The 27,400-nt window shown below is 41.1% G+C and overlaps 1 protein-coding gene across 2 annotated transcripts; it reads left to right on the top strand.

Moving 5' to 3' along the window:
- Nucleotides 1-25,496, top strand: LOC135940626 (RYamide receptor-like). 2 transcript variants are annotated; one of them, XM_065485598.1, is made up of 6 exons: nucleotides 1-114; nucleotides 7,176-7,696; nucleotides 9,810-9,982; nucleotides 11,115-11,352; nucleotides 20,514-20,582; nucleotides 23,342-25,496. In XM_065485598.1, exons 2-6 carry the CDS (start codon nucleotides 7,352-7,354, stop codon nucleotides 23,705-23,707), a joined length of 1,191 nt encoding a protein of 396 aa, XP_065341670.1. In that variant the 5' UTR covers nucleotides 1-114; nucleotides 7,176-7,351; the 3' UTR covers nucleotides 23,708-25,496. The 2 variants fall into 2 exon arrangements, with proteins under 2 accessions (XP_065341670.1, XP_065341671.1); XM_065485599.1 differs by lacking the exon at nucleotides 1-114 and having other exon boundaries at nucleotides 7,152-7,696.
- The last annotated feature ends 1,904 nt before the right edge of the window (nucleotides 25,497-27,400 follow it).

Raw genomic sequence — 27,400 nt, 5'->3', positions numbered from 1 at the left:
TGGCGAGGCTGTGGTCCGCTCTCCTCTCCTCTCCTCTCGCCGCCGCTGCTGGCACGTCGCCGGGCAATCCGCGAAATTGAATCGAAAAAAAAACTCTTCCGGCCGCTGCGCCAGGTAAGCCGGAACTCGGCTTGTTCCTTTCTTTCTTTCATCTTGATTAGATCTTGAGACCGTTCGGTCTACGTTGACATTAATTGGGTTTCATATTAATTCGAAAGAAGCTTTTCTATATACGCAGGAAAATATCCAATCAGTTAATCAAACGAAGCCGGGAGAGCCGGAAATTTGCTCTAAATTTAGCAGAAACCCTCCAAAGGTCCAAAGGCAATCCAGAAATTTCTTCATCGTCTTGAAATTTTAATTTTCCTTCTTTTCAAACAGACCAAGTGAACTCTAAAATATTTTAAGACGTTTTTTTTAATCCTCTAAACCTATCCGCTTGTCAAAGAAGTAATAAATCACTCGTCTAGATTGTCATTAGCGGTTTTGTCAGGTGCAAAAAAAGACGAAAGTTGCCTTTTTGGCCGCCATCACTCAGAGTCAAACTCATTAGAATTCTTTTTCCGTCTCTCCTCGAGAGGAAAATATTATTATTACGCATCGGTTGGCACGTGATTCTGTTAAAATGGAAATTGCGCAAAATCAATCTGTTATATTCGCTGCCCGCTGCTGGTTTCAATTCGTGTTTATTTTCGGCGGGCGACAATGTTAACGTTGCATAAATAGTTTTGACAGATCGATGAACAATTTCGGACCCTCGCGAATTCCCAGCTCGTTGAAATAGCACAAATTTTTTTAACTTAAGCCAGAGAAATACTTGACCAAAACGATTATTATCACTGAATATTTAAAAATACAAAGAAAGGAAGTGAATACGCCAGTTGTACATAAAAGCCGTTAGTGTTTGAAGCCGCTAACAGATGGCGCCACCGTATACTTTGGCAATAAATTTAATTTTAATGCAAATCCGCTGCGATTTCAGACTCAATCCTGCTAATTGTGCATTCTTCACTTAATTTGATTTATTTTGACGTGATGAAAACCAAAATCAGTTCAGCCATTCGCCGTGGAAACGTTGGAAAATATTTTATAATTCAAAAAATAGTTTTTCTCGATTCTACTGCGAATGGCTTACCTGATTTTGGTTTTCAGCACGTCAAAAGAAAGAAAATTAAGTTAAAAATGCACAGTAGCTAGATTGAGTCTGAAATCGCAGCGGAATTGCCTTTAAATTAAATTTATTACGAAATTATACGGCGGTGCCATCTTTTGACGGCCTCAATCACTAAAAAAGGGCTTGTTAGATAGATCCCTGCTTTCTGCAACTGTCTGCTAACGTAGATTATTTTTGGATTGCCCTCGGACACAATATGTGCAGTCGTTTACGCAATATTCCGGCCCGAAATAATCCGATATTGGCTGCTATAAGGCAAATGGAATTTTGGAAACGCTCGGATAGTTCGCCATCCGCGTATTTGTCCCTTCGCTGCTTCTCGTGATGGCTTTTCGCACTTTTGTTGAATAATATTTTTTGTCCAAATGCGCCTCTCACGTGTGTGCTATTCATGCAAATTCGCGTCCACTCGGTGCTGTGTTTGTTTTGGCTGCCGCCGCCAGCTTCCAGCCCTCTCTTTTGATTGAAAAGGCCTCGCTGTTTATTTTTTCGTTTAGAAAAAGCAGCGGCTGTCAGCGGCCTTCGCACCCGAAATATTATTTTGCCCAGCAGCGGATTAATTAAGTGCCAAAAGGCGCGAGCACAGCTTAAAACACACGATTTTTAGCTTTGTTTTTAAGTCCGCACACATTTAAATCTGTGAATTTCAGACAATCCAATAGTTTTCTGTTCTTCAATATTAATTAATATTCACATAGAAAAATATTTTTAATTGTTTATTTGACCTAATTTTTATTCTTTGAAAGCGATAAATAGGAAATTTGATAATTTGCGTCCCAAAGGACGACTCTGAGACTCATTTTAAAGTCGTTTAAAGTAGAACTTCTATTGGAATTTTGATAATGCGATTCCTGAGGGTCGAATGAATAAATAAATTCATCCTGAAACTTCCTAGATATTATATAGACTCAACAAATGTGTGGATTTTTGGGGTTTAGGTCGACAAAGACGCGTCATGAAATAACCTGTTCGCGTTTTCATTCAACAAATACTCTGAAATGTGTGTTTGAACGCAATAAACGTCTTGCTTATGATGATTGAAGACCTATTTGCATCTGCCTTTCGTCTTGGCGGCTGCTAAAGCTTCGGTTTGACGTAAGAAATTTTGTTTGCTATTACATCAAAAAGCAACAACTGCCGATTTTGTTTGATGTTTCTGCTCGCACGTACAGGTCTTGTACTTTGACATGGATTTCGTTTCAGCGTCACTCTCTGACGTCCAAAATTTTTAATCTTAAATGAAAAAGTGCGGATGCGTCACGTATTTGCGTAAATGTAAAGTTTCATTCAGTGTCGAGAAGGCGAAGAAGATTATTTTATTTTTACTGCTTGAAGTTGTGTCGAGTCACGGAATGCACGGAAACACACAATATGGACCTTGACTCAAAGCAAACATGCATTTTCCACGACTGTCTCTCTTTCTCTTTATTGCAGCCCACGCGTCATGTGCATTAAGAATATTAATTTTGCCGGCCGCGGCGAATAATTAATAGCCAGCGGCGCTTATGTAGGACACACACTGCTTGCCCACGGAAAACAGTTAGTTACATGCATTAGACGAAATTAATTTTCAAACTCGCACATCCAATTTGCAAAAGAAAATAGTGCCGCTGGGCTATTGATTTTGAGCTATTTCGAAATGACGATGGAATGTTTGTTTTGTACTTGCGCATTGTAAACGCAGCAGTTCGCGTTAAATGAGCAACAAAAATATGTTTTTTTAGGGGGTTAAAGGGTTAAATTACTTCGGCTATCTAGGGAAGGTTGAGACGAGTATAGCGGTGTGCGGTTTTTGAAAATCGGACTGTTAGAGGCTGAGATTTGGGCGTGCAAACATTTTTAAACCCCCGAAAAAGCACCAATTTTGTATTTTATTTTATTTTTTAATAAATCATCCCAGATAATCCCTGCTGTTTTTCAGGCTGAGGAAAAAAACAGCTCTTGAATTCCCAAAATAGAATTTCCCTAGGCATGTTATAAATTCAAACTCGCAGAATTCATAAATGCAGTAACAGCGAAAGAAAAATGAGCAGCATGCCACAGTCGTTGCGCATTAATGTATAAAATCAAGCAGCGTGTTGAATAATAATTTTGAGTACACCCCCACAACCCCAAAGGCGCTTCCTTTCGACACGCCAGTTTAAATGCAAATCACGCCAATCTCGTTAACGCGGAAAGAAAACCAGCTGCATTTTTTTATTATCGTCAAAACGTGCTTGTTGCGTCGGAAATGTGGGGCAGCACTATTTAGCTGTTATTTGTATCATCTGTTATAATTTCTTATCTCGGCTATAGACCTGAAAAGCCAATACACACAATCTGCGTCATGTGCATTGCATTAAATGTGATTGTTATCAAACAAAAAAGTGACGTGCGAATAGTAGTATAGTATTATTAAAGGGCTCTATTCTATCTCTCCATTTAGTTCCAGAGGTTTTAAAAATTCTTTCACATGCTTTTTTCCTGTATATATCCTCCTGAAACTCATTTTTATGTTAATTCTAAATTAAAGTAAAATAGCGTGACAATCTCGTCAGCCCCATTATTTTGCATTTTACCTTTCCTTTGAATATCAGCTTTTTCCTACCTGGTTAGATGCAAACTGATGCATGAATTGTGAGCCATTCAGCCGCATACACATGTATGTGCGGTGGAAAACGCAAATAGCTCGTCGATTTTCTGGAGCAAATATAGCTTGATCCCTTCGAGCTTTTTCTTCCCTGCCTTTCGGTTTCGCCATTCAAGCAGTATGGAGAATATATGGCTAGTATAAATTGGGCACTAGCATTCTTTTGTAAGAGACAAAATTATATTTATTCACTTCAGGAAATCTCGTGAAGAATATTCGCTGTCCTTCAAATACCGTCTTTGACGAAATTTTAGAGCACACGAATCGATTCCTGAGGGTCGAATTAGGTGAATTGGATATTTTCTCCCACCAAAAAGTCCAGCACGACGTGGGAACGTTTTTTCCCGCCAAAACAATATGAATGCGAGAAGTGCGCATGCGTCATAGCTGGCTGGATGTGACGTACAGGCGGTCTCTCGGCAAACCAGCTCTCACGCATGCGCACTTCTCGCATTCAAATTGTTTTGGCGGGAAAAAACGTTCGCACGTCGCGCTGGACTTTTTGGTCGGCAAAAATATCCACTTTAACTAATTTTACCCTCAAGAATCGATTGGTGCGCTCTGAAACTTCATCAAAGACGGTCTTTAACCTCCAGTTTTTCATGTCCGATTTTTCTTTTTGGAGGAAAACATTTAGCCAAGCTTATGATTTTATTATCATTTTGTTTTGTGTATAATTCAGGAAATCTGGTCACTCTAGATAATCAAGATTTTTCAGTCACCTATTTTTAGTTCCAGCCAACCCAGTTATTTATAGAGAAAAAACAGGTCAGGATCTGTGTCAATTATTTGCCCTTTTGCCAAAAACATAATAATAAACGGTTGTCTATTTACGTCACACGCCCCTCGCGAATGTCACTTGCAAAAACGACACTCAACCATAATATATATTATTTTCCGCGTTTTGGAGCCGCCATTCCGATGCAGCCGGGCTTTGTTTGCCCTGTTTCGAGGAAAACGTGCGTGTTTATTTCCCCTCGTGTCAGCATCGCACAAACGCAATTAATTGGCGTGACGAATTCGCCGGCGTCGACGAGTTAATTTTGCCCTGCCGCCCGTGCGAGCGAGAAAGGCAAGCAAGGGGTGGTTTCGCACCCTCTGCACCCGTCGCTCAAATTATTCAAGGCGTTGCCTCTGCCGGAGACACACTAGATCCTATTTGCAGTTCTTGGAATTGCCTTTTCCCTCGGGTACATATGCTCTTTTTTCTTTGCTCTGATTATCTTCGTAATCTCTGGCTCTTCCATTCGAAATAATGGAGTCGATCTGCTCCTTTACGCGACACTTCTTCGGCGCAAGAGACGAGTCCTTGGAGTTTTTGCTCACCGCTTTGCCGATATAATTGACTCGAGAGAATCCACTTATAGAACGGAATGCACTGCTTTAAAGCGTTTGGAAAGATTGGTTTCCAGTGATTTGCCGCTTCAGTATACAGAAAATGAATTTACAGCATTGAAATTTTGGCCAGATTAACGCGACGCGCAGAATATGGCGTCTGTTAGAGTGCGGCGGGAAAAGTTACAAATTTATCATTCAGCACAATGAAAATTTTTGTTGGAAATTCTTTGCTAACAGCTGATTAGCCCAGTAATTGCCGAATGGACCGTTAGATGACACATCAGGCAAATGGAAATGTAACAAAATACGCGGGAATGAAATTATTAGTTTGGCACGCCTCTTTTTCGACGCTTTTGATTGGCCGACTGGATTAGCGTCCATTATTTCGACGCCATATTGACTTATGACCGGCGGGAAACAACGTAGATCGCAATCCGGCCCCCCGGTGGGAATTACAACTGCGCAGAAGGTTTTAATTTGGGTCACGCATGCGCAGTGATGGGTTTTAGCCTCTCTGTCTAATTAAGAAGCGATCTGAACATATTGCGCATGCTTAAGATGCGCATACGTTTACTGCGCAGCTTCAAAATGGGCGACTTACATTCAAACAAGACATCTGACCGGCGAGAAAGAACACAGATCGCAACTTGGCCCCCGATGTAAACGCATTATACATGATCAGGTAACTTGAGGAGCTAATAATAAAGTCTGCCGATGGGGAAGCAACGACACACAAAACAGCCTGAATTGAATTATATTATAACGAAGCCGGGTGCGCGTCAGATATGATGTTAAATTTAGCCAGGTTAATACCTTTTAGTGGCATCAAAAGATGGGCCAGGCTCTGCGTTCGCCACACGCGTAACGAAGTTGGCCTTTTCGCATCAAAATAGCGCATGAATGAACGGCGCGGAGGCGTAAACACTCGAACCCTCCGGCGTGTCGTAAAGATAAATTGAAATTCGTACTCCTCGGGCAGGGCAGCTGAATTTTGGGAACAAGCCACGCATTAATTTTTAACGAACCAAAATTGGCTAAGTTTTTTTTTACTAAAACAATATTTGAGACACTTTAAATTATTTTCCTGCAGCTTCTGAAGCTTATTTCCTACGAATAAAAGAGTTTGCGAGAAGCACGAAACTCGCGGATGCATTTTTTTATTGCTTTATTCCGTTTTTGGGGTCACACAGCATTATTTGCTGAGTGATATTTAGTTTGTAAAAGTTGGCTTTGGCACGATAAAAGTTGCATCGCATGCAAAATGCTTTTCAACAGCTGCGCGCGCGTTGATGAAATTGCTGTGCGGAATGCTCTCGTTTCTGGAACTTGGCAATTAAAGCTCAAAAGTTTAAAATTGCTACTCGTAATTTGAACTTGCTTCCTATGCTGAAGAGGCAATGGAATTAACTTTTATGTTCACGCCGGGATATAATTAATAGCTTTTATTGGAAGTTTTTTTGTCATGCAAACTTTTGCATGTTTAAGTTTTCCATTTAAAAGAATTCTATTAAAGGCGGGAAAACGTTTGCAAAAAAATCCATCGCTTGTAGCAAAAGCAAACTAACGTAAAAACATTTATTAAAGGTAAAAGACTTAGTATTTTTTACTGTTGGCAGCGAAAGACGAAGAAATTAAATTCGAGAACCTGGAAAAAATGAATAAACATGCCAAGAAAAGTCAAAAGGCTTATTCACGATTTATTGAAATATATTATGTGATTCGTATTCTAGGGGATATATTTGTCGCATTTTCAAAGAGGCAATGAGCGCATTGGCAGCAATGGCGGACTTTTTATCATATAATGATTCCTCACGTTGAATGAGTAAAAGGGTCTGCGAACTTTCCCGATCTGAATGTACAAAGTTGCGAGCTTATGGAAGCTGAAATCCTTTCACGCGCTCACATTTATCGTACATATACGGCTCTTCCGCACTCGTGATTTGCATTTAGATTGCGAATGCATCAAGCGAGTCAGTCGATGCATGGAGCACTCATTTCGTGAGTTTTAATTGAGAACTCTTCGCGTGTTCACAGGAAAATGCCGACTCTGGAGGAAGAAGGCGACCACCGCTGGAGCTAATCGCGGAGAGGAGATTGCCTGCGTCGAGTGCTTTCGTCAACTTTTCCATAGCTGTCGGAGTTCGTTCCCATTTTAAATGTGGTTCGGATGAGCCGAAATTCGCCTCGGTGTGTTCCGTGAAATTTTAAAAATGAGTGCGAATAACTCGAGCGAGTTGTCGAACGAGACGATAACGGACTGCTCGGTGAGTTTTATGCTCGAGGACTCCGTCCTGGGCAAGCCGTGGTTCCAGGCGATCGTCTTCTTCGCGTACGTGGCCATCTTCGCCGCGGCGCTCATCGGCAACGGCCTCGTGGTCATCTCGGTGCGCGCCTCGCCGCGCATGCGCACCGTGACCAACCTGCTGCTGGTCAATCTCGCCTTCAGCGACCTCCTGCTCGCCATCGCGTGCGTCCCGTTCTCCTTCGTGCCCACCCTGGTGCTGCAGTACTGGCCCTTCGGAGCACCGCTATGCAAACTAGTCAGTTTCTGCCAGGTAAATCATGGTTTTTATCCTTTTAGTTTCTCGAATTGTAGATAAAAAAACGTTGTTCCATGGATTTAAAATAGGTAGAAACACTTTTAAAGTTTGTTAACTGCGAATGAAATCGGAAAAAGCAGCAAGAATTCTTTGCTCGATGCTGATTGGCTGTCAGCAGTTCCCGCGCAATTTACAACACATCATGCAACCGCGGGATTTGCTGACATGCGCGTTGCGTGCAGCTAATTAGCGTCGAAGATTCTTGGAGCAAAGAATTCTTGCAGCTATATCCGATTTACGTGTGATTAAAAGTTGATTCATGCGAATAAAAACGCGAAAATTGTAAAAATCAGCAAGAATTCTTTGCTTGAAGAATCCTCGACGCTGATTGGCTGCACGTAACGCGCATGTCAGCAGCTCCCACGGTTGCCTATAGCAACGGCTCTAGTGTATTTTAAATTGTGAAGGCGCGTGCTGCGTCAGCCAATCAGCGTCGAGGATTTTTTGAGCAAAGAATTCTTACCGCTGTTTCTTATTTTTGTGTTTTTAATCGCAATTAAATCAACTTTTAATGCGTTTCTGCGATTATGAATCGTTAGAAAAACTCTTTGGCTGCAAGTAGAGACCAGAAAATCGGTATTTCGCTTATCTGCAGCAGAATAATAAACATTTTTTTTATTCTTTTGACTTCAATTTAAAAATATAGCCTTCCATTTTTTCTATTATTTCGTTTTTTTACTTGAGCACAAGTTATTTTGTTCATTTTTTTCATCAATATTCAAAAGCTCAATCCTTTAACAAATAAACAAATTAATTCGGCGCCTCAGGCCTCATACCTTTATCTAATGAAGTGATTGTCTCATCCGAAAGATGCCCTTTTGCTTTGAACTCGCCACCAAAACGTGCAATTATCCAAAGCCGGTTGTAATTTGCATTCGCCTGGGCCAAAAGGAAGATGGTTTATTCCCTTCCAAGAAAAGCTCATCAGCCTTTTGACCAAAACCACGCCATTATATAGTAGTCCAAAACACACATGTTGCTGCGCGGAGCCCTTTTTTAAATCACGCTCTCTTCAGAGGCTCGAAATTATTGGACTTTCGACACAAAGCCCTTTGCATATTTTGCAATCCATGCCGGCGGGTGGGTGGCGTGTGTGCAGTATATATCTTGATTATTCGCAACTCTCGGCGCTGGCGGAATACAAGAGACATGCTCTGTCGTCGGCAGGCAGCCACCTGCAGCCTCAATGTATGAATCTCGGGTCTGCTCCGTCAGGCTGGAATCAAATTTGCATCTCGTCTCCCTCCTCAGCCGCCGGGAATTCATTGGCACCCTTCTCTTTCCACTCGTGTGCACAACAGGAAATAAATTCCTGGCAAAAAGCAGCTGATGAAGCGCGCGCGGCTGAGAGAGTGCACGTCTTGAAATTGAATTGCACTCCGCGCGCGTTTCCATTTTTAGAAATCTAGTAGTCTCTGCGAATGTACTCCACGGCCTGGAGTAGACGCTAATCAAATATTTATTTTTCTTATTCCTACTCTTGGCTACTCTAAAAATATGAGTGTCTTCTATGAATTCACTCGGTTGATTTTATTCGGTATAAAATCAGCACCTTTTTCCTTGCAATAAATATTTTCTGTAATTTTTTCTGGACAGTATTTTTGTCAATAACACGACATTCTGTGACCAAAAATCAGAAAAATATTTTTCCTCGTGATTTATATTGAATTTTTTCGCTAAAAATGTGAAATGAAAGGTAATATAACTTCGCTTTGAGTTTGTTCAGCGACTCGTGACTTCTAGCTCATTTTTCCTTCATTCTGCAAATTGTTTCCCTGAGGCAATGTGACGAGTGTGTGATCATAACGAGCATGGCAATATGGAGTGTGCTCTTACGTTTGTTGACAGTGAAAGACATGCATAATAATGAAAACTTTAATTTCATCTCCTCTTTTATCATTTGTTATTAGCTTGCATATTGTCATTTCACATTATTTCTCATCTTGAATTGCCTTTTCCCCTTCAGGTAGTTTTTTAACTTTCCACGTTCAAGTTTGTTTTGGTTCGATATATCGGTTATCGGCTCGGACTGAGAGATTGAGTGGAAATCGAATTATATATGTTGCAGGCTGTGTCCGTGCTGGTGAGCTCTTACACCCTTTTGGCGATTAGCGTGGAGCGCTACGCCGCCATAATGCGTCCGCTGCGGCCGCGTTTGGCGCGCCGGCACGCCCGATGGGTCGTTGTCGGCATCTGGGCCGGAGCCTTGGCCTCGGCGGCGCCCATCTTCATCGTTTCTGAGTAAGTTTAACCATATTATATATACTCTTTCAGACGCGGAGTCATTTTAATCCAATCTGCGCGCTGATTTGCATTCACTAATGACCCAAGAGAGACTCTCAATTTGCACCGAATCTGCTTCTAAATGTATTCTCTTTTCAAACAATTATTTCGCTTTGCAAATTCGTATAGCAGGAAGTACCCTGCGCTTTTGTAACCCGTTTAAAACATATTTCATGCGATGTAACCAAGCGGATTTTGGCCAGACGGAAAAAAAGGGAATTTCATTTGATCATCATCGAGGGATTAAACATGCGGCGGGTGGCTTTTAACGAGTACGCGAAACGTGTTTGACAACAGCTGATCCCAGGAATATTATAAAACCAATTATTATGCTGTTTGATGAGCATTTTTTTAAATTAAAATTAAGCTCAGCTCAACCATTATATATAGCAGAGGAAAACAAAACAGATTTTTTAATGAATTGCACGCTCTCTCATTTACAAGGATTGAAATCGAAGTTTCAAAATCAATATTAATAGAGATAGAATAGAAAATAAATAATAGTATCCATTTATCGACTAACACCAGTGAATTAGAAGGAAAATTAATCGCCTTGCATGGAAAAAACGGGGTTTTTATGAAGAGCTGGAGAGAATGCAACAGAAAAACGAAGCAGATTTATTAAAGACCGTCTTTGATGAAGTTTCTGAGCTCACCAATCGATTCCTGAGGGTCAAATTAGGTAAAGTGGACATTTTTTCCGTTAAAAAAGTGCAGCGCGCCATGCGAACTTTTTTCCCGCCAAAACAATTTCAACGTATTTGCGAGGACTGCGCATGCGTGAGAGCTGGTTTGAGCACTTGCAGAGAGACCGCCTGTACGAACGACTTCTTTGTCGCATCCAGCCAGCTCTGACGCATGCGCAGCTGTCGCATTCATATTGTTTTGGCGGGAAAAAAGTTCACACGTCACGCTGGACGTTTTGGAGGGAAAAAATGTCCACCTTACCTAATTCGACCCTCAGGAATCGATTGGTGAGCTCAGATACTTCGTCAAAGACGGTCTTTAATCACCTTTTGTGTTCAATTTCCTTTTATTCATCCTCTCATTATTTGCGTTTGAATTAATTGTCTGCGATGCGTTTCTACAGGGTGATGCAGCCGAGCAATGAATACGAGACGTGCGACAGGTTCATTTGCACCGAGATGTGGGACTCTCTGGAAGCGCAGAGGACGTACACGCTGGCGCTGTTGGTGCTGCAGTACGCGCTGCCGCTGGGGGTGCTGCTCTTCACGTACACGCGCATCGCCACCGAGGTCTGGGGCACCAGGCCGCCGGGCGAGGCGCACAACATGCGCGACATGAGGATAGCCAGGAACAAAAGAAAGGTATGGGCCAAATTTTCATCCCATTTCGCTTTCCGCGCGATAACAGGAACGGCGGAGTTCTCATTAAAATTCTGCCGCTTTTCCCACTTTTATCGGTTGCGATTTCGGGGATTTAAGTCTTTGACGGATGTGCGCCTAACAAGCTCTTGATGACGCAAATCCTTTCAGATATCTCGTCACACTCGAGTGAAGGAATTTCTCTGATGTCATTTGCAAATTATGCAAACTGACGCTGCTACTACAATCCCTTTGAGAAAATATATTAGTAACGAGAAGGTTCTTAGTTAGAAAACTTGTTCTCGCTCACTGATTAAGTATGCAATAGGGTCGTTTCAGTGATTTATTATCGCTTGTGAACTAAATAAGTTAAATTGTTTATAGGTAGAAGAAATCAATTATCAGTCAGCTCGAACTCTGGGTATTCCCACGGAAAAACCGGACCTTTTTTCCCACCGGGGGCCAGGTTGCGATCTGTTTCGAAGCTGCGCAGTAAACTTGTGCGCTTCTTGAGCATGCGCAGTATGTTCAAATCACTTCCTAATCTCTTTGAGAGGCTGAAACTCATCACTGCGCATGCGTGACCCAAATTAAAACCTTCTGCGCAGTCGCAATTCCCACCGGGGGCCGGATTGCGATATGTGTTTGGTTTCTCCCCGGTCATATTTCAAAATTGCGTCGAAATAATGTAGGCCAATCAGGAGACGGTCCAGCGGCCAATGAGAAGCGTCGAAAAAGAGGCGTGCCAACCTAACAATTTCATTTCTGCGTATTTTATTACATTTCCATTGGGCCTGATGTGCCATCCAACGGTTGATTCGCCAATTACCGGGCTAATGAGCTGTTACTAAAGAAATAACAACACGTATATTCACTCATTTTCATGATTTTCCCGCCGTACTACACCAGACGCCATATCTACGCGTCGCGTGAATCCTGCCCCCGGTGCTTTTTCCCACAATAACCCAAAAATTGGAAAGTAACTTAATTTTTTTACAGAGTAAAACTTTGCTAATATTCTATAGATTTTCCTTTCTGTTAAATAATGAAACGCCGCATAAATTAATTCCCTATGTTTCCATGCATAAATAAATTGACACGACAGGTGTTTATTTTAAATATAAAAATCTTCAACACTGCAAAAATGTGAAAAAGTAATATGCACGTTAACACCTCTGCTCGTCTGCTCGTAAAGGCTTAGGAGTGTTAAATTTCAGAGGTCGCGACTCTCTCGGTGTAGGCGTTGCGCGCACGAAATAAATAATGCCTGACACACGGACTGACGCAAATCAGAAAATTGTTTTCACACCCGCCGCACCCAATCTTCGTCCAGCGTGCGCATCTTAATCTCGCGCATCCGCCGACACCACTTTCACTTTTTGCGCAAGAAACGCGCGTGTGGTTTAGATTACGTACACATTCACCTTGTTATCAGCCGCGAGCAGCGCTCCCAATGCCATCCATAATTCACGCATAAGAATTTATTTAGTGTGCGAGTTGCTTTTGGCTGAAAAATGGAACTTTTCCAGAGTTTCGAAAGCGTGGAAAGAAAATTGATGATAAAAGGCGGCTGCTCTGTCGCAATTTTTCCTTTTAAAGCATTCTCGGCACTTGTCGGATTCGCCTCTTCTTCACCAGCACTCTTACAATGACACAACGCGTGCACCGCAAATTTCCCTCAATTTAAAGCACGACATAGAGTGAGAGTGAAAAATGTGAACAAAAATATCGATTTCAAAATAAAAATAGTACGTTTGAGTCTTGAAAGTTATTTATTATTATTTTTTTAAATTGTACGTTTTCGAAAGGGGTCTGTGTTTGCCTAATTTAAATTCACTAGTTGATAGTAGCGTCAAAAACTGCCTATATTCAGAAAGCTGATTAAATTTCCTGTTTTTTTTTCTATTTAAATTTACTATTTTCGCACAAAACTCGTCTGAAAATTTCTACTGGCCGTTCGAGAACCTTTAAATTTTTATTTGGAAAAATCTGAACACCCAAAATAAAGTTAATTTCTTCGAAAATCATCTCAGAAAAATTATTTTTTCAATTAAATAATTTCCATGAAAATCAGAGATAAATTCGGCAGAGAATTCTTGCAGCTTTCTCCGATTCTTGTGTTTTCAATCGCAATTGAGTTAGTTTAAATCGACTTTTAATGGATTTCCGCGTTTATAAATCGATGAATCGACTCTTTCTATTAATGCATAATCGCAAAAACACATTAAAATCGATTTAAAGCGTTTTAATTCCAAATGAAAACACTTCAAATCGGAGAAATCGGCAAGAATTCTCTTCTAGAAGAATCGTCGACGCTGATTGGCTGACAACGCGCATGTCAGATTCTCCCGCGCAATTCACTACGCTTGCAAACTGTTGCTAGGTAACCGCGGGGGAGCTACTAGCGCGTGTGTTTGTTGTCAGCCAATCAGCGACGAGGATTTTTCTGGCAGAGAATTCTTGCTGCTTTCTCCGATTTTCGTGATTTGATTCTCAATTAAATTAGTTTAAATTTAAATGGCCAGTTGATAGTAGCGTCAAAAACTGCATATATTCAGAAAGCTGATTAAAATTCCAGTTTTTTCCAATTTAATTTACTATTTTCGCACAAAATTCGTCTGAAAATTTCAACTGGCCGTTAGAGAACCTTTAATTTTTGTAAACACCAAAATTAATTTATTCGAGAATCACCTCTGCAAAATAATTTCTATGATCTGTGATTTTTAGAGCCATGATTTACGCTGTAAAATGCGTTCTTTTCGATTGTTATGCAACGTGCGCAACAAGAATGATGAGCAGGTTGCCAGGCTCGTATTCTTGATGAGCGAAAAAACCAGAAAAATTATACCAAGGGTAGGGAGCTGGGTTTTTACCCACTCACGTAGCTTGATCATCGAGGCGGAAGACAAAATTTGCGGCTCTTGAAATGCGGTCAAGCGCACAATTAAAAAAAAATTGCCTCGAGGACGCATCAAGCCATCCGAGTGTGAAGCGTATGTGTGGAAAAAGTGGGGCTTTCATCTTTGTCACAAATACATGCACCTCAAAACCAGGAAACTAAACACTTTGGAAATTGCGCCTAGCATCGTTTATCACTCGAGGAAAAATCAAAGTTTATTATTTATTATAATATCAAGATGTCTTGCTTCTTTTGCTGCGGTGGACACCCGCCGGGCCGAGTTTGTAACGAGCTCGGACACATTTTAATTTGCTCGATGCATTTTTATTGCGGTGGCGGAGGGTGGTGGGTGTTGGTGGGCAAGTCGAGTGCGAGCGGCGCCGAAAATATTGTCTGTTGGCTCAGCTCTTAGGGGCGTCATCAATCATCCTGCTACACCTGCCCCCTGCCGCGCTGCACCGTTTGTTTCGCGCGCGCGCTACGTCTATCTATGCATAAAGAGGATTAGGCCAGACGACGCCAAGCCAAGGCGAGCGAATATTACGAATATGTATTACACCTCGCCCGCCGCGCCACAAAGAGAGAGAGAGAACACCCGCCGCCGCTCGCCGCGCCGCACTATCATTTTTCCTGCCCTCTTAAGTTTTCTAGCCGCCGCGCGCACGAGGAAAACTCGTATCAAATATTGTATTATTAATGTACAAACACTGTCACGCAATAAAATAAATGGTTATATCGGTATAGGGCTGTTAATTTTGGTCGATCGAATATTTTTTTCAGAACTGAAGTACAAATCATACAATTTTAAGCCAATTAAAGCGTCTTAAAGTGGTAAAAAACCGTCTAATTGGTTCGGTTTGGCGTAAAAATTGTCTTCAAGCTTGAATTTCTTTTTAAAAATAAACAATGACCCCCGTTCCAGACCAATTTTTCGCCACCTTTTGGCTTTTTCAACATAAATTGTTGCATTTTTGCCAAATTTGTCGGAACCAAATCTCGGGTTCTAACTGTCAGAATTGCAAGAACTGCCCACCGGTCGACACGTTTTAACCTCCCTTAGGTAGCCAATGGGTTTTAAGGGAGATCATCCCTCACCCCCTTATACCCCATGCTTAGAAGTTACGGTAAAAATCGCATTCAGACTCTTTCAGCAAACTCATTCACAAATCTCAAGTCTCTTAAATTAATTATAATCCCCCTCAAACAACCCCAAACACCATCGGCTATCTAGGGGAGGTTAAGGCGAGTCGAATGGTGTGTATTTTTTGTAATACTGAAAATTAGAACCGAAGATTTAGCGATTACAAAATGTTGGAAAAAATAAAAAAATTGATTTTTCGGTAATATTGGCAAAGCTTAATCTGGAGTTCTAATTGTCAGAATTGTAAAAACTACCCACCGCTCGACTCGTCTCAACTTTTCCTAGATAACCAAAGGGTTTTGGGGGTGATCAACTCTCATCCCCTTCCACCCCATGCATTGCAAAAACGATAAAAATCACTTTTATAAACATGTTCATCTTCAATTAATTAAATATCTGCCACAAACTACCCCCATTTTACCCTTTAAACAGAGTCAAAAGGAATCAGATATGTCATCACATTTTTACCAATCAACTTTAACGATGCAGATGTAGAAAAGAGAATTGTGATTGCTTAAACCCGAGATTTGGTGATGAAAATGTTGGCAAGAATTTAAAGCTAATATAATTCTCAAAGGCGTAGAAGAGAATGCCGGCTGAGCACCCTCAAAGCCCCTTTAGAGCCTCAGAGAAGTGGATATGAGTCCAACTTTTAAATTTGCGTAACAATTGCCCTTAATCCCATTGTAAAAACGCCTCTAAATCCAGAATTTCGAGGGAAGTCTTGTTAATGGCAAACGGATAATATAATAATTCAAAGTTCTGCACACTAAAAGAGAAAAGTTTTGCAAAGAAAAGTTTTGTTTTCTTTGAAATGTAAAACAAAAACATTCCGTCCGCGAATTTCTTTGTATACGTGAAACTCCATTTTCCCCAGACATCTAATTTTTCTTGTCAAAATGCCTGTAATTAAGCACAAAATTTAATTCAGGCAGCGTCTTGAAAGCAGGAAAACCAGTTGGTGATTATTTATTCTCTTTTTGAGAGGAGTGCAGCTTAAACGAGCCGCCGCGCTTTTGTTTCGCCTCGCGTTGTCAACGAAATTAGGGGTGTGGCTCAAAAAGGGTGCTTGTTTAATTAGCCGCTTGACAATAATTCCGGCACAAGGGTATTATACATATGAAAAGCGACGAATATATCAAATTAATTAGCCGCTTTTATTCGCTTTGAGTGAACGAACCGGTTTGACATTTGAGCAGAATTATTGGAATTTTCCTGCTTGCTTTTTCCTGCTTGTTACGATTTCTCTAAAGCTCAGGCCAAGTGTAAAGCAACAGCAGCACAAGAAAGCCGGCCAAGCGGAAAACTCGCGCAGCTCCAAAAGGAATTACAGCTGCGTGCCTCTCCAAATATTTGCCAGTCGTCCGGCGGTGAAACCATTTTTCCCTTCCCAAATGATTAACCTGGATTATGCGCAAAACGCTCAATGGCGGTGGCAGCATTTAAGGGTCGTTGAGTTGAAAGCTCGAACGATTGGATTAATAGGTTAAATGGTTCCGCTAATTGCTTCAGCGCCAGCTGTACGCGCCATTATGTCCACTAACACGCTTAATTTGGTCTTTATTTGTGCAGCATGCGTTTCATCATTGGTCACGTTGATCGACGCTTTTAATTTACCTTTCAAACGGATTTTTCACCTAAACGCTCAATATATCTCGATTTTTAGTAGTTAATAGACACTGCTCACTCATTTAAAGAACACAAGATGAAACATTTTTTGTAATTAACCATTTATAAGCTTTAAATTTTAAATCCACCGAGACGTAAGCATTATTTTTTTCTAGTGAATTTCAGTTTCCTGCATGTACTTATTTAAAGTTTTATTTTGTATTTATCACTGGGGGCCTGGTTGCGATCTGTGTTGATTCCCGCCAGTCAGAAATCAAGAAGATATCATGTTTTGAAGCTGCGCAGTAAACTTGTGCGCATTTTAAGCATGCGCAGTATGTTCAGATCGCTTCTTCATCTCACAGGGAGGCTGATACTCATCACTGCGCATGCGTGACCCAAATCAAAACCTTCTGCGCAGTCGTAATTCCCACTGGGGTCCAGGTGGTGATCTGTGTTGGTTCTTTACCGGTTCAGAAGGGAATATGGCGTCGAAATAATGGAGGTCAATCTAGAGACAGTCCAGCGGCCAATGAGAAGCGTCGAAAAAGAGGCGTGCCGACCTAATAATTTCATTCCCGCGTAATTTGTTACATTTACATTCGGCCTGATGTGCCATCTAACGGTCGATCCGCCAATTTCCGGGCTAATCAGCTGTTACTAAAGAATTAACAACAAAAATATTCATTTTGCTGAAGCTATTTTCATGAATAATTTTATTTCCCCGTGAATCAGGTTCCTGGTGGTATTTATTTTGCAATTAAAGGTCTATAGAGAGTGTGCTGTGTTAGCGCAAGCACATGAACGATTATTACCATATTGCATAATTTCTGTTTCAATCATATCAATATTAACGAAGCTAATATATGCACACACATCCATTAGTAGGCGAGAGATTAATTCAATTGCATCGGCTTCACGAGGCCAAATTCAATTTTCTCCCATGCCAAGCCTCAATCCAATTTCTCGCTGTGTTCAGAACCCATCAATTGCAATTATTAACATCATAGCTGCAATACCAGGAAGATAATGCGCCGGGGCTGTCTCCGCTATAATTCGTACACGCGCGCGTCGCACTGGTAATATTATCTCACAGGAATAGGGTCACTTGCTCACACACAACCACTAACTCAGCCCGACATGAACATATTATGTGTATATTATATACAGACTGATCGTTATTACATTTTGAACCGAATGTATAGAGGTGCTACATTCGCGGAATTCTGCCAAAAGGCGTCTCGTTTCATGTAGGTTTTGCTGCTCTTCTATCAGAGAAATATGTACAAAGCAAATTATAATGACGAGTGTTGAGGCGACCTTTTATTTGTCCCTGAAATTACCATCACGACGCAAAAATCGGCAGAAATGTAAAAACCGTTACTTTGGCGGTTTTTGGCGTTTTTGGTCTGGCGACCAATCAGAGCTCTGATTGGCTTTTTGACGTAGCGAAGGCAGCGCCACAGTGACATCCAGAGCAATTGGCTGCTGGCTACCTCCGCTGGCTGCCACTGTGGCGCTGCAGTCTTGATAGGCATTCTTGTGGCAATTTTTGCTAGGTTTTAATTACACAAAGTAACGGTTTTTACGTTTTCGCCGTTTTTCGATCGAGTGATTTGGCTGCCAAACCTAATTATTATTCTTTTCTTTCAAAAACCAATGGAAAAATATAATGTGATGTGGCATGAAACAGTCTAAAGTTCTCATCCTGTGAAATCATTTTTGTTCATTCAATCTAATTCAAATTATAAACTGTGGAGATGATTCATATCCTGCGTTAATTGGCAAGTTCACTTGAATAATTCTCTCGCTTTCTTGTTACCAGAGCTAAAGTGCGTGCAAACATTTGCGAGCGGCATGTCGCAAAGACAAAGCGACAAGCACTTTCTGCGGCACATATACCTCTGCTCTTGAAAGTTTGTTTGCGCCTACGCAGGTATTGAATATATAAAGCCTCTTCTCCCTCTTCTGCCACCGCTTGCCTACAAATTTCAAACCCAAAATTACACCTGGCCGGCGGGCAATCGCAGAGTAAGCTCTTGATTGATACTATCCAGGTGCATTAAGCGCGGCCGGTGGCTCTAATCACGCGCCCGTACGCTGCCTCAAATTATGCGTCGCCCCTCTAGCATAATGCAGATTAGAAGCTTTTCTATAAATCGCAACCCTAATCCGTCCTCCAGGGCCTTGTTCCAGCACCGTTTGCGGTCAGATAAGATCCCAATAAATCCGGCCAGTCGCGTGACGCCTATTGCAATTCAATGAAACATCCGACGCCTCGGCAAATAGACCCTGAAATTTGCAGCTCCTCCGTCGAGTGCTAAAATAAACACTGGAGCGATCGAGTTTTCTCTATAGAAATAGATGTGGGTTAATTAATCCTGCAGCTAATATATATTTCTTAGAGCGCTAAAAATCATAAAGTGCTGTAATAAGTAATAATATAATTTAATTGTGAAGGAGAAAAGTCAATAGTACATTAATTGCACTAAATTGATAAAAAAAAATAAGAAAAGCATGTTCTTCAGGCTTTTGCCAGAGTGCCATTTCACACTCTGGCACTGATATTCGATTCTTCTCGATATGAGTAGTGAGCTTATTTTTGCTCTGTTCAAATGAGTCACGCCACCTGGCACGGACATCAAATATAAATCAAGCTCGGCCAGATGAATTATGTGAAACTCGATTTAGCACAGCTCACATTTCTCCTGGAAAAAAATGTATAATACCTGCAAAAAATACACCGCATAAACGAGAAATTCCTCTCGATTGGTTTAAATTGCAAGAAAAAAACATTGTTATGTCCAAATTAAAATGATTGAAATAATTTCCACGATGAAAATGAAACGGAATTAATCCTCGTTGCTTTAGGACTGTCTTTGACGAAGTTTCTGTGCACACCAATCGATTCCTGAGGGTCGAAAAAGGTACAGTGGATATTTTTTCCGACCAAAAAGTGTAGCGCGACGTGCGAACTTTTTTTCCCGCCAAAACATTATGAATGCAGAACTGCGCATGCGTCAGAAGTCATTCGTACAGGCGGTCTCTCTGCAAGTGCTTACACCAGCTCTCACGCATGCGCACTTCTCGCAAATACGTTTTAATTGTTTTGGCGGGAAAAAAAGTTCGCACGTAGCGCTACACTTTTTGATCGGAAAAAACATCCACATTAACTAATTCGACCCTCAGGAATCGATTGGTGAGCTCAGAATCTTCGTCAAAGATGGTGTTAAAAAAATTTCCTTTTAATATTCCTTCTTCCAACAAATTTCGATGCACAAAAATCTTTGCAACAACGATGACACACAATCATTATAGGGAAATTTCCAGGTCCGTTTAATTCTCATCAAGGAACTTTTAATATAAAAATCTTAACTCTTTCTAAAACTTCTCTCTATGAAGAAAGCGAGAACGTAATTTCATATTCTCATGATAATCGTGTCTGCGGAAGTTATTTTGATGGGGTCTTCCTTAGACAAAGTTCTGGATTTGATGAAATCGTGTGTTTGTTCGCAGATGGTGAAAATGATGATCGTCGTCGTGCTGGTGCTCACCGTGTGTTGGGCCCCGTTTAACATCCTGCTGGTAAGTTTTGTCGCGGCTGCGTTTGTTATTCTGCCTCCGTGTCGGGGAAGCAAAATCGCACAAACCGCAAATGTGCAGTGCGAGAGCGCACTGGGGGGCTTCAGACCGAAAATACCGACAGCTACTTCTCGCATGCCAAGCAAAGGGGCGCCCTTTGAACCTCTGCGCGAGCGGCAAATATTTGCAATTTTTGCTCTTGCCAAAGAAGGAAGGAAATTGCAAAAGTTGTGCTCTCTTTGTTTGTACTCGAAATCAAACAGAAAGAAGATGATGATGATGAGCGGAATTTTCAAGTTGCGCCTTTTTAATTGTTTGATTAGTGCGTGCAGATTCAGGCGCCAAAATCTATATTTGAACTCTTTGAAGTAGTTTCAATTGATGCTCGTCTCGCCCACATCGAAGTTAACGGAATTCCACGCTCAACGAACCGGAATAGTATAATTGTCAGCGAGGTACGCGACGCCAACTTCAACCAATATTGATCAAAGCTGCTGATCGCAGAGTCAGTGTGTGGAAACGTGTATCAAATGCCGCGCGCAATGGGCGGCTTTGCTCTAATTAAAGCGCAGCATTCTCAAGAGTGCAGAGTGCACAGGTAAAAGCTAATGCACTCTGCTCAAAGTAGCTACACGTGTGTTGCGTTGCGGCTTGTATAAATAAAAAAAAACGTTGCTTCCAGATCAATGCATCCGCGGCACGTGCCTCGAAACTGCTTTTCTACCTGGAAATTCAAAGAGAGTTCTCCTCATAAAAGCGAACTTTCTGAATGCCGCAGGCTCTTTATTTTTCCAGACAATAGAAATTTCCTGCCTTTTATTTAGAAACAAACACCGTGCGGAAGCGCTGAGTGAGTTTAATTAAAGGCAAACATAATTAACTGCTACAAAGCATCAGCTGTATTATTTACTTAAAAATGGTACAATATTATGTAAATTGACTCAAAATTTGTAGTAGTTATTTTTTAAGCAAATATTTAAATTATTTACATAGTTAAACTTTTTGAGGGGCAAAAAACTGGAATAAACACACGATTTCCTTTTGAACTCCCGTGTTGCCATGGATATGTCATGCTCTTTGCACAAAAAAGTCCAACACAAGGTAACTGTCTGCTGTGGAAGGCCAAAGTAAGCATCTGCTCTTCTTACTTGTTATCGTTAGAATTTACACCAGCTTCGGCCGAGCGTATAAATTCATAAACGTCGCGCAAGAGCGGCGGCAGGCGGCAGGGTCGCACCCTTATCACTCCACGTGGCTGGTTTTGCGCAACAATTTATGCGTTTAAGTAGAGTTCCACTTTAAATTGTATGTTGCTCGAGGAAAATTGGAGCTAACAAGCGTAGGGAAACTTGGTCTGGGAGATATCCAATCTGCTGCGGCAAGTCTTTGATGCGTTGACGTATTTATGTGAGCAGCACTTTTCAAAGAGACAGATAAAATTCGTTATTTCCATGCATAGACGTCATCTGAATAGAAAAGCCTCTTTTGAAATGTTTTTCAAAAGCACAACAAATTAGGTCCGGAAACCCGAGACCCGAGTTTTTTTCATGGAAATTTTATCAGGAAAAGCTGAACTTTTAATTGAAAGCAAAATACAAATTGTCTGCGTCTTATTTCTTGGAAATTATATATACATTCAACTTGATTTTAATGAGTTATATCTGGAAATTATTTCCAAGAGCAGGAACTTTAGACTGCGCAGAGAAAGTTAACAGACATTGAGCAAACAAAAAGTAAATTTATCGGGACAACAAAACTCTGCAGAGTAAATTGATTTACTAAAGCCAAACGACATGATGTAACATAAATTTCGCTCTTTCCTCTCCGAGAGTTTGTTTTTTGAACGTGCTAGGCCTTTAAACCAGCTAACAACCTTATTTGTTTTAGAAATTTTAATTCAAAATATAAATAAAAGACCCACTGAAACCACATTTTTGCATATTCCAATCGATTCTTTAGGGTCGAAATAGATGAGTTAAATAATTATTTCGTTCTAATATTGTTTTTTGACGTGTGAAAAGAGGCGCAAAGCAAAAAACCACCCGTTACTTTGGCGCGCAACGCAAGAATCTTTTAATCGCTACTGCGCATGCGTCATCTTTCTGACGTCACAGCCATGCTTCGTGCTGAGAGAGCAGGCGACAGTAGAGACATCTGCTCACACCCAGCAAGAGTAGCGAAGCTCACGCAGTTCGAGCAGTCACATGACTCAATCCCGCCATCTCATTGGCTTAAAAGCTTCTCCCTCTCCTTGTAATTCCCCCACTCTGAGGAATGTGACTTGCGCTTGGAGGGAGTGGAAGGGGGAAGCCAAGAGAGATGTGCGTTTGTTCTCGGCCAATGAGATGGCCGGATTGAGTCACGTGACTATTATACTTCACTGCTCTTGCTTATGGATATGACCAGATGTCTCTACTGTCGCCTGCTCCAGCTGTAGCTGTCACAGCCATGGCAGCTGGTTGTGAGAGAGCTGTGACGCCTGCGTAGTAGCGACCAAAAAATTCTTGCGTTTTCCGCGCCAAAACAATGTGCGTTTTTCTTTGCGCCACTTTTCGCACTTCAAAAAACATTATTCGATCGAAATAATTATTTAACCTGCCTATTTCGGCCCTCAGGTATCAATTGGAACCTACAAAAATGTCATTTCATTGGGTTTTGAAGACGTTTTTTTTATTATTTTCATTCTTTCCTTTTCTGTGAATAAACCAACAATGTCAGAAAAAACGTTTGACGCATAGGATGTGTGTGATTTCTGTTTACAGATCATGCTGGACGTGAATCCTGAGCTGAACTCGTGGCCGGGTTTTCCGTACATGTGGTTCGTGTTCCACTGGCTGGCCATGTCGCACGCGTGCTACAACCCGCTCATCTACTGGTGGATGAACGCCCGCTTCCGCTCAGCGTTCGCGCACACGCTGCGTCAGGTGCCGCTGCTGCGTCGGTGCACGCCACCGCCGCCCGCCGAGCCCGCGTTGGCGCGCGCAAACACCTCCACCTCGTACGTGAGCGTGCGTGCGCCGCGAAACTCGCATTTCCTCTCCACCACGCAGATGGTCAACCTGAGGCCCGACCTGCCCAACAACAACAAGTTCAGGCCAGTCATTTTGGATGACGAGGACATTTTGTAGAAAAAATAGGCTTTTATCCTAGGAATTAGTGAAGAGTGGGGAAAACATGAAGAAGAGTTTTATATTAAAGACAGTCTTTGACGAAGTTTCTGAGCTCACCAATCGATTCCTGAAGGTCGAATTAGGCTAGTTTGATATTTTTTCCGACCAAAAAGTGTAGCGCGACGTGCTAACTTTTTTTCCCGCCAAAACAACATGAATGTGAGAAGTGCGCATGCGTCAGAGCGGGCTGGATCTGACAAATAGGCGGTCTCGTCTTCAAGTGCTCAAATCAGCTCTCACGCATGCGCACTTCTCGCATTCATATTGTTTTGGCGGGAAAAAAAGTTCGCACGTCGCGCTGGACATTTTGGTCGGCCAAAATATCAATTTTACCTAATTCGACCCTCAGGAATCGATTGGTGTGCTCAGAAACTTCGTCAAAGACGGTCTTTTGGTTGCATTAGACGGGTTTACTTCGTGATCGAAACAGCAGTGCCACAGCGACAGCCTAATGGCGCTGCCGTCTCGATCGTGAAACAGATTCACAAGCGATTTAGTTGGATTTTGATGGATTTCAAGTCTTAAAATGGCGTGATTGGTGTCTAGTAGCTGTCTTAAATTGGGAACGCTGAACAAAAATCTTATTCCGTCAAGAAATGCAATCAAATCTGCTTAAAAACGTTTCTCATCAATGGTTTTAAGTGAACAAATGTATATATAGGGTTAAAATGATGAAGATTTTGATTATTGAAAGGATTATACATATTTTTATCCTCCATTTGAGGAAACAAACTTTCTTGTACTTAATTTAACACTGTCACATATGCTTATTTTTTTCTCAAACTTGTTCAGGTAAATAAAATGCTTGTATCAAACTTGCTGTCCATCTGCTTAAAATCTTGCCGTCTCGTTGAATGTAATTTATCAATAATTCCTGTCTCTGTGTCATTGCAGCGTCTGTTCATGGCAATTATTTTAGCTTAATTTATTTTAAGGTTTTTGTTCAAAATATATTGGCCGGACACTCTTGGATGCTTGATACTAACCAGAAATTTCATTCCATGAACTTAATATGCACATGATTGTAAAAACTATACTGCATTTGACGTATTAATTAATATTGATGTGTATATAATTCATTATCTAAATGATCGAGGTGCTATCGGTAAAAAGATGTGTTCATTTTAAAAAGGTTGCCAACAAACAAAACTCGGGAATTTTGATTTTTGGAATCGAACATATTATATATTATGTTGCTAATTTGCGGGAAAGCATTATGCTTAAAGAAAATTAGAAAGTGAAAGATATTTTTATAAATGTTCACAAAACAAGATGAAATTTGATGTGAATGTGTTCTTTGGAATTGATTGTGTTGTTCGGCCCCGGCTTTGATTGTGTCACAAATTCTGTGCTAATTTCGCGGGCCTCATTCCATCGCGTATAAGTGTCAAAAGTGTTTCCGAATCTCCGTTATTCCAAGTGAAGTGAAGTGTGTGGATGCTGAAAACTGAATAAAAAGCTGTATGATATCTAGTCAGGTCTCTAGTCCACATTCCTTTTGGTGCAAATTCTTTTTTCCCTTCGACGATGCGGCGGAGAGACGATTGTGTTTTGTTTGAATTTGATGAAAACGAGAGACGAGTGCGTCGCAGCTTAAATAAATTTTATTTATTGCTGTTAGCCGCGCGAAATGTGTAATTTTCGCCGGCCATTAACCGTTTCTGCGAAAGTGAACAAGAATAAACGCTGTATCTCTCTCTCTGATTGTGAGTGCGATGAAAATAAAGAGATCTCTGTGGTTACGTTACGCACACTTGTTTTTCTTCTCTGTATGTTTCTCGCTTTATTTCCACAACACAACACACACACACACGGCGAAAAGTGGCCATTCGCCATCAAGACGAATGCGTCGGCAGCTGGCTGCAGTAAAACACCCTCTCGTGTTTTACATATATAGGCTCCATCGAGGGCTTTTATTTTATCGCATCGGCACACCACCACCACCAGGCTTTCGCAGCGACCCACACACGTTTTATGGCCACCGTGCACCGCCAGAGGAATAATAAAATTATGATGTGGCCCATGTTAGATGTTACCCGCTCAGTTTCGCTTCAGGGATGAAAAATTTAGCATGTCGTGCTATGGATGCGCTCTGGACATTTCATTTTGGACACCTAGAGGCGTATTTCAAGTCAATTGAGACCTTTAAGGTGAAAATAGTTTTAAATTGGACGCTATTTTTTTAGTTTTTAAGACCTAGATTTGAAAGACGAGTGAAATATTTGTTGCTTCACGATCTATATATCGGTCAAACAAGTGCAGTTTAGATGGATGAATGTCAGAATGGAAGCAGTCCATCACAAAAAAAAACGATAAGCTAGACTGATTGGCTCGACATGCACATGAAAAAAGTCATGAGCTTGACTGGTAAAATGTTGATTCATTTATAAAAGAAGAAAATTACTCTGAAGGTGGAAGGGATACGATGTTTCTAGTAAGCAAATGTCAGTGGAATGTTAGGGATTTTTTTAATTTATCCCGCCACTTTTTTCATTTACACTTTCTGACTGAAAGTGTCCCAAAATCCATTTTTTTAAATTTTACCGTTAACGCCCTCTTTTTTAGCAAAAGAAATTAATTGCTTCCGGGGTGAGAAAAATTATGAATATTTAATAGTGAGAAGATAAAAAATAGTACTTGTAAGTCTTGGAATTTATTTTTTATTTTTTCAAAAATTGTAGATTTTTTAAAGGGGTGTGTGTTTGGCCTGATTAAAAGTCAGCAGTTGATAGTAGCCTCAAAAACTGCCTAAATTAAGAAAGCTGATTAAATTTCCTGTTTTTTTCCTACAGAGCATATTATTCTCAAATTTACCATTTTCGCACAAAATTCGTCTGAAAATTTCAGTGGACCGTTAAAGTACCTTTAAATTTTTGGATAAAATTAAAACACCCAAAATGAAGTTAATTTATTCGAGAATCATCCCAGAAAAATTATTCTTTTTCATTTTAATAAAATTTCTATGACTTTCAGAGGAAAATTTCCAATTTTTCTCAAAATAGAAACTTAATTGCGTGCTTGACAATGCGAGCCAACGGCTTGGTTTAAATCAAATCTCGTGATTCATTGTCGTGTCGTCGGCACGACACTTAAAACTTAACGCTGACTGGAGTGGTGTCAAAGCAGCACAAGTTTGTTTGGCTCAGTTCCCTTCCCTCGTGCGCCCTCAGTAATTTCCCAACTTTTATTTATTTTAATTAATCGCCAAGCTCATCTTGCCACTTAACACATTCCTATTTTTAACTAATTTTTTTCTTTGTGAAATTGATCTGGCTCTCGGTGCTCTCGCCGCTGACGCATTGCTTGTTTTGTTTGTTCATCTCACCTCGCGGCCTCTTCTAGGCTCTTTTCAGTATGAAGCGTTTTTTGATCGATGCCCTGTTTTTGTTTGCCGCTGCCCGTCAGCGGATGTTTTTTTGTTGGGCAAATTTAGCGGCCGGCCGGCGTGCAGCAGCCGCCACCGTCTGCGCCTAGAAAATAAATCTCGCGTCCAGCCGACAGCATGCACTTTGTCACGACTACACGTACGTTTCTCTCCTCGCAGCAACACGTGTTGGTGTTGGCCGTTGCTTCGCCGGAATTGAAATCTATCCATTTATTCCCATTGATTCTGCTGACGCTTGGGCTTCACGACCGTTACATCTGCTGCAA

The sequence above is a fragment of the Cloeon dipterum genome, chromosome 3 (assembly GCF_949628265.1).
Source record: "Cloeon dipterum chromosome 3, ieCloDipt1.1, whole genome shotgun sequence".
NCBI lineage: Eukaryota > Metazoa > Arthropoda > Insecta > Ephemeroptera > Baetidae > Cloeon > Cloeon dipterum.
The sequence above is the reverse complement of the archived record's forward strand: the minus strand, read 5'-3'. Positions and strand labels throughout refer to the sequence as shown.

What these genes read in the sequence shown, in the direction of transcription:
- LOC135940626 (XM_065485598.1), top strand. Translation starts at nt 7,352, where the DNA reads ATGAGTGCGAATAACTCGAGCGAGTTGTCGAACGAGACGATAACGGAC. An exon ending in CCCATCTTCATCGTTTCTGA is followed by an intron (nt 9,983 to 11,114) that starts GTAAGTTTAACC and finishes GCGTTTCTACAG; the next exon opens with GGTGATGCAGCCGAGCAATG. An exon ending in TAGCCAGGAACAAAAGAAAG is followed by an intron (nt 11,353 to 20,513) that starts GTATGGGCCAAA and finishes GTTTGTTCGCAG; the next exon opens with ATGGTGAAAATGATGATCGT.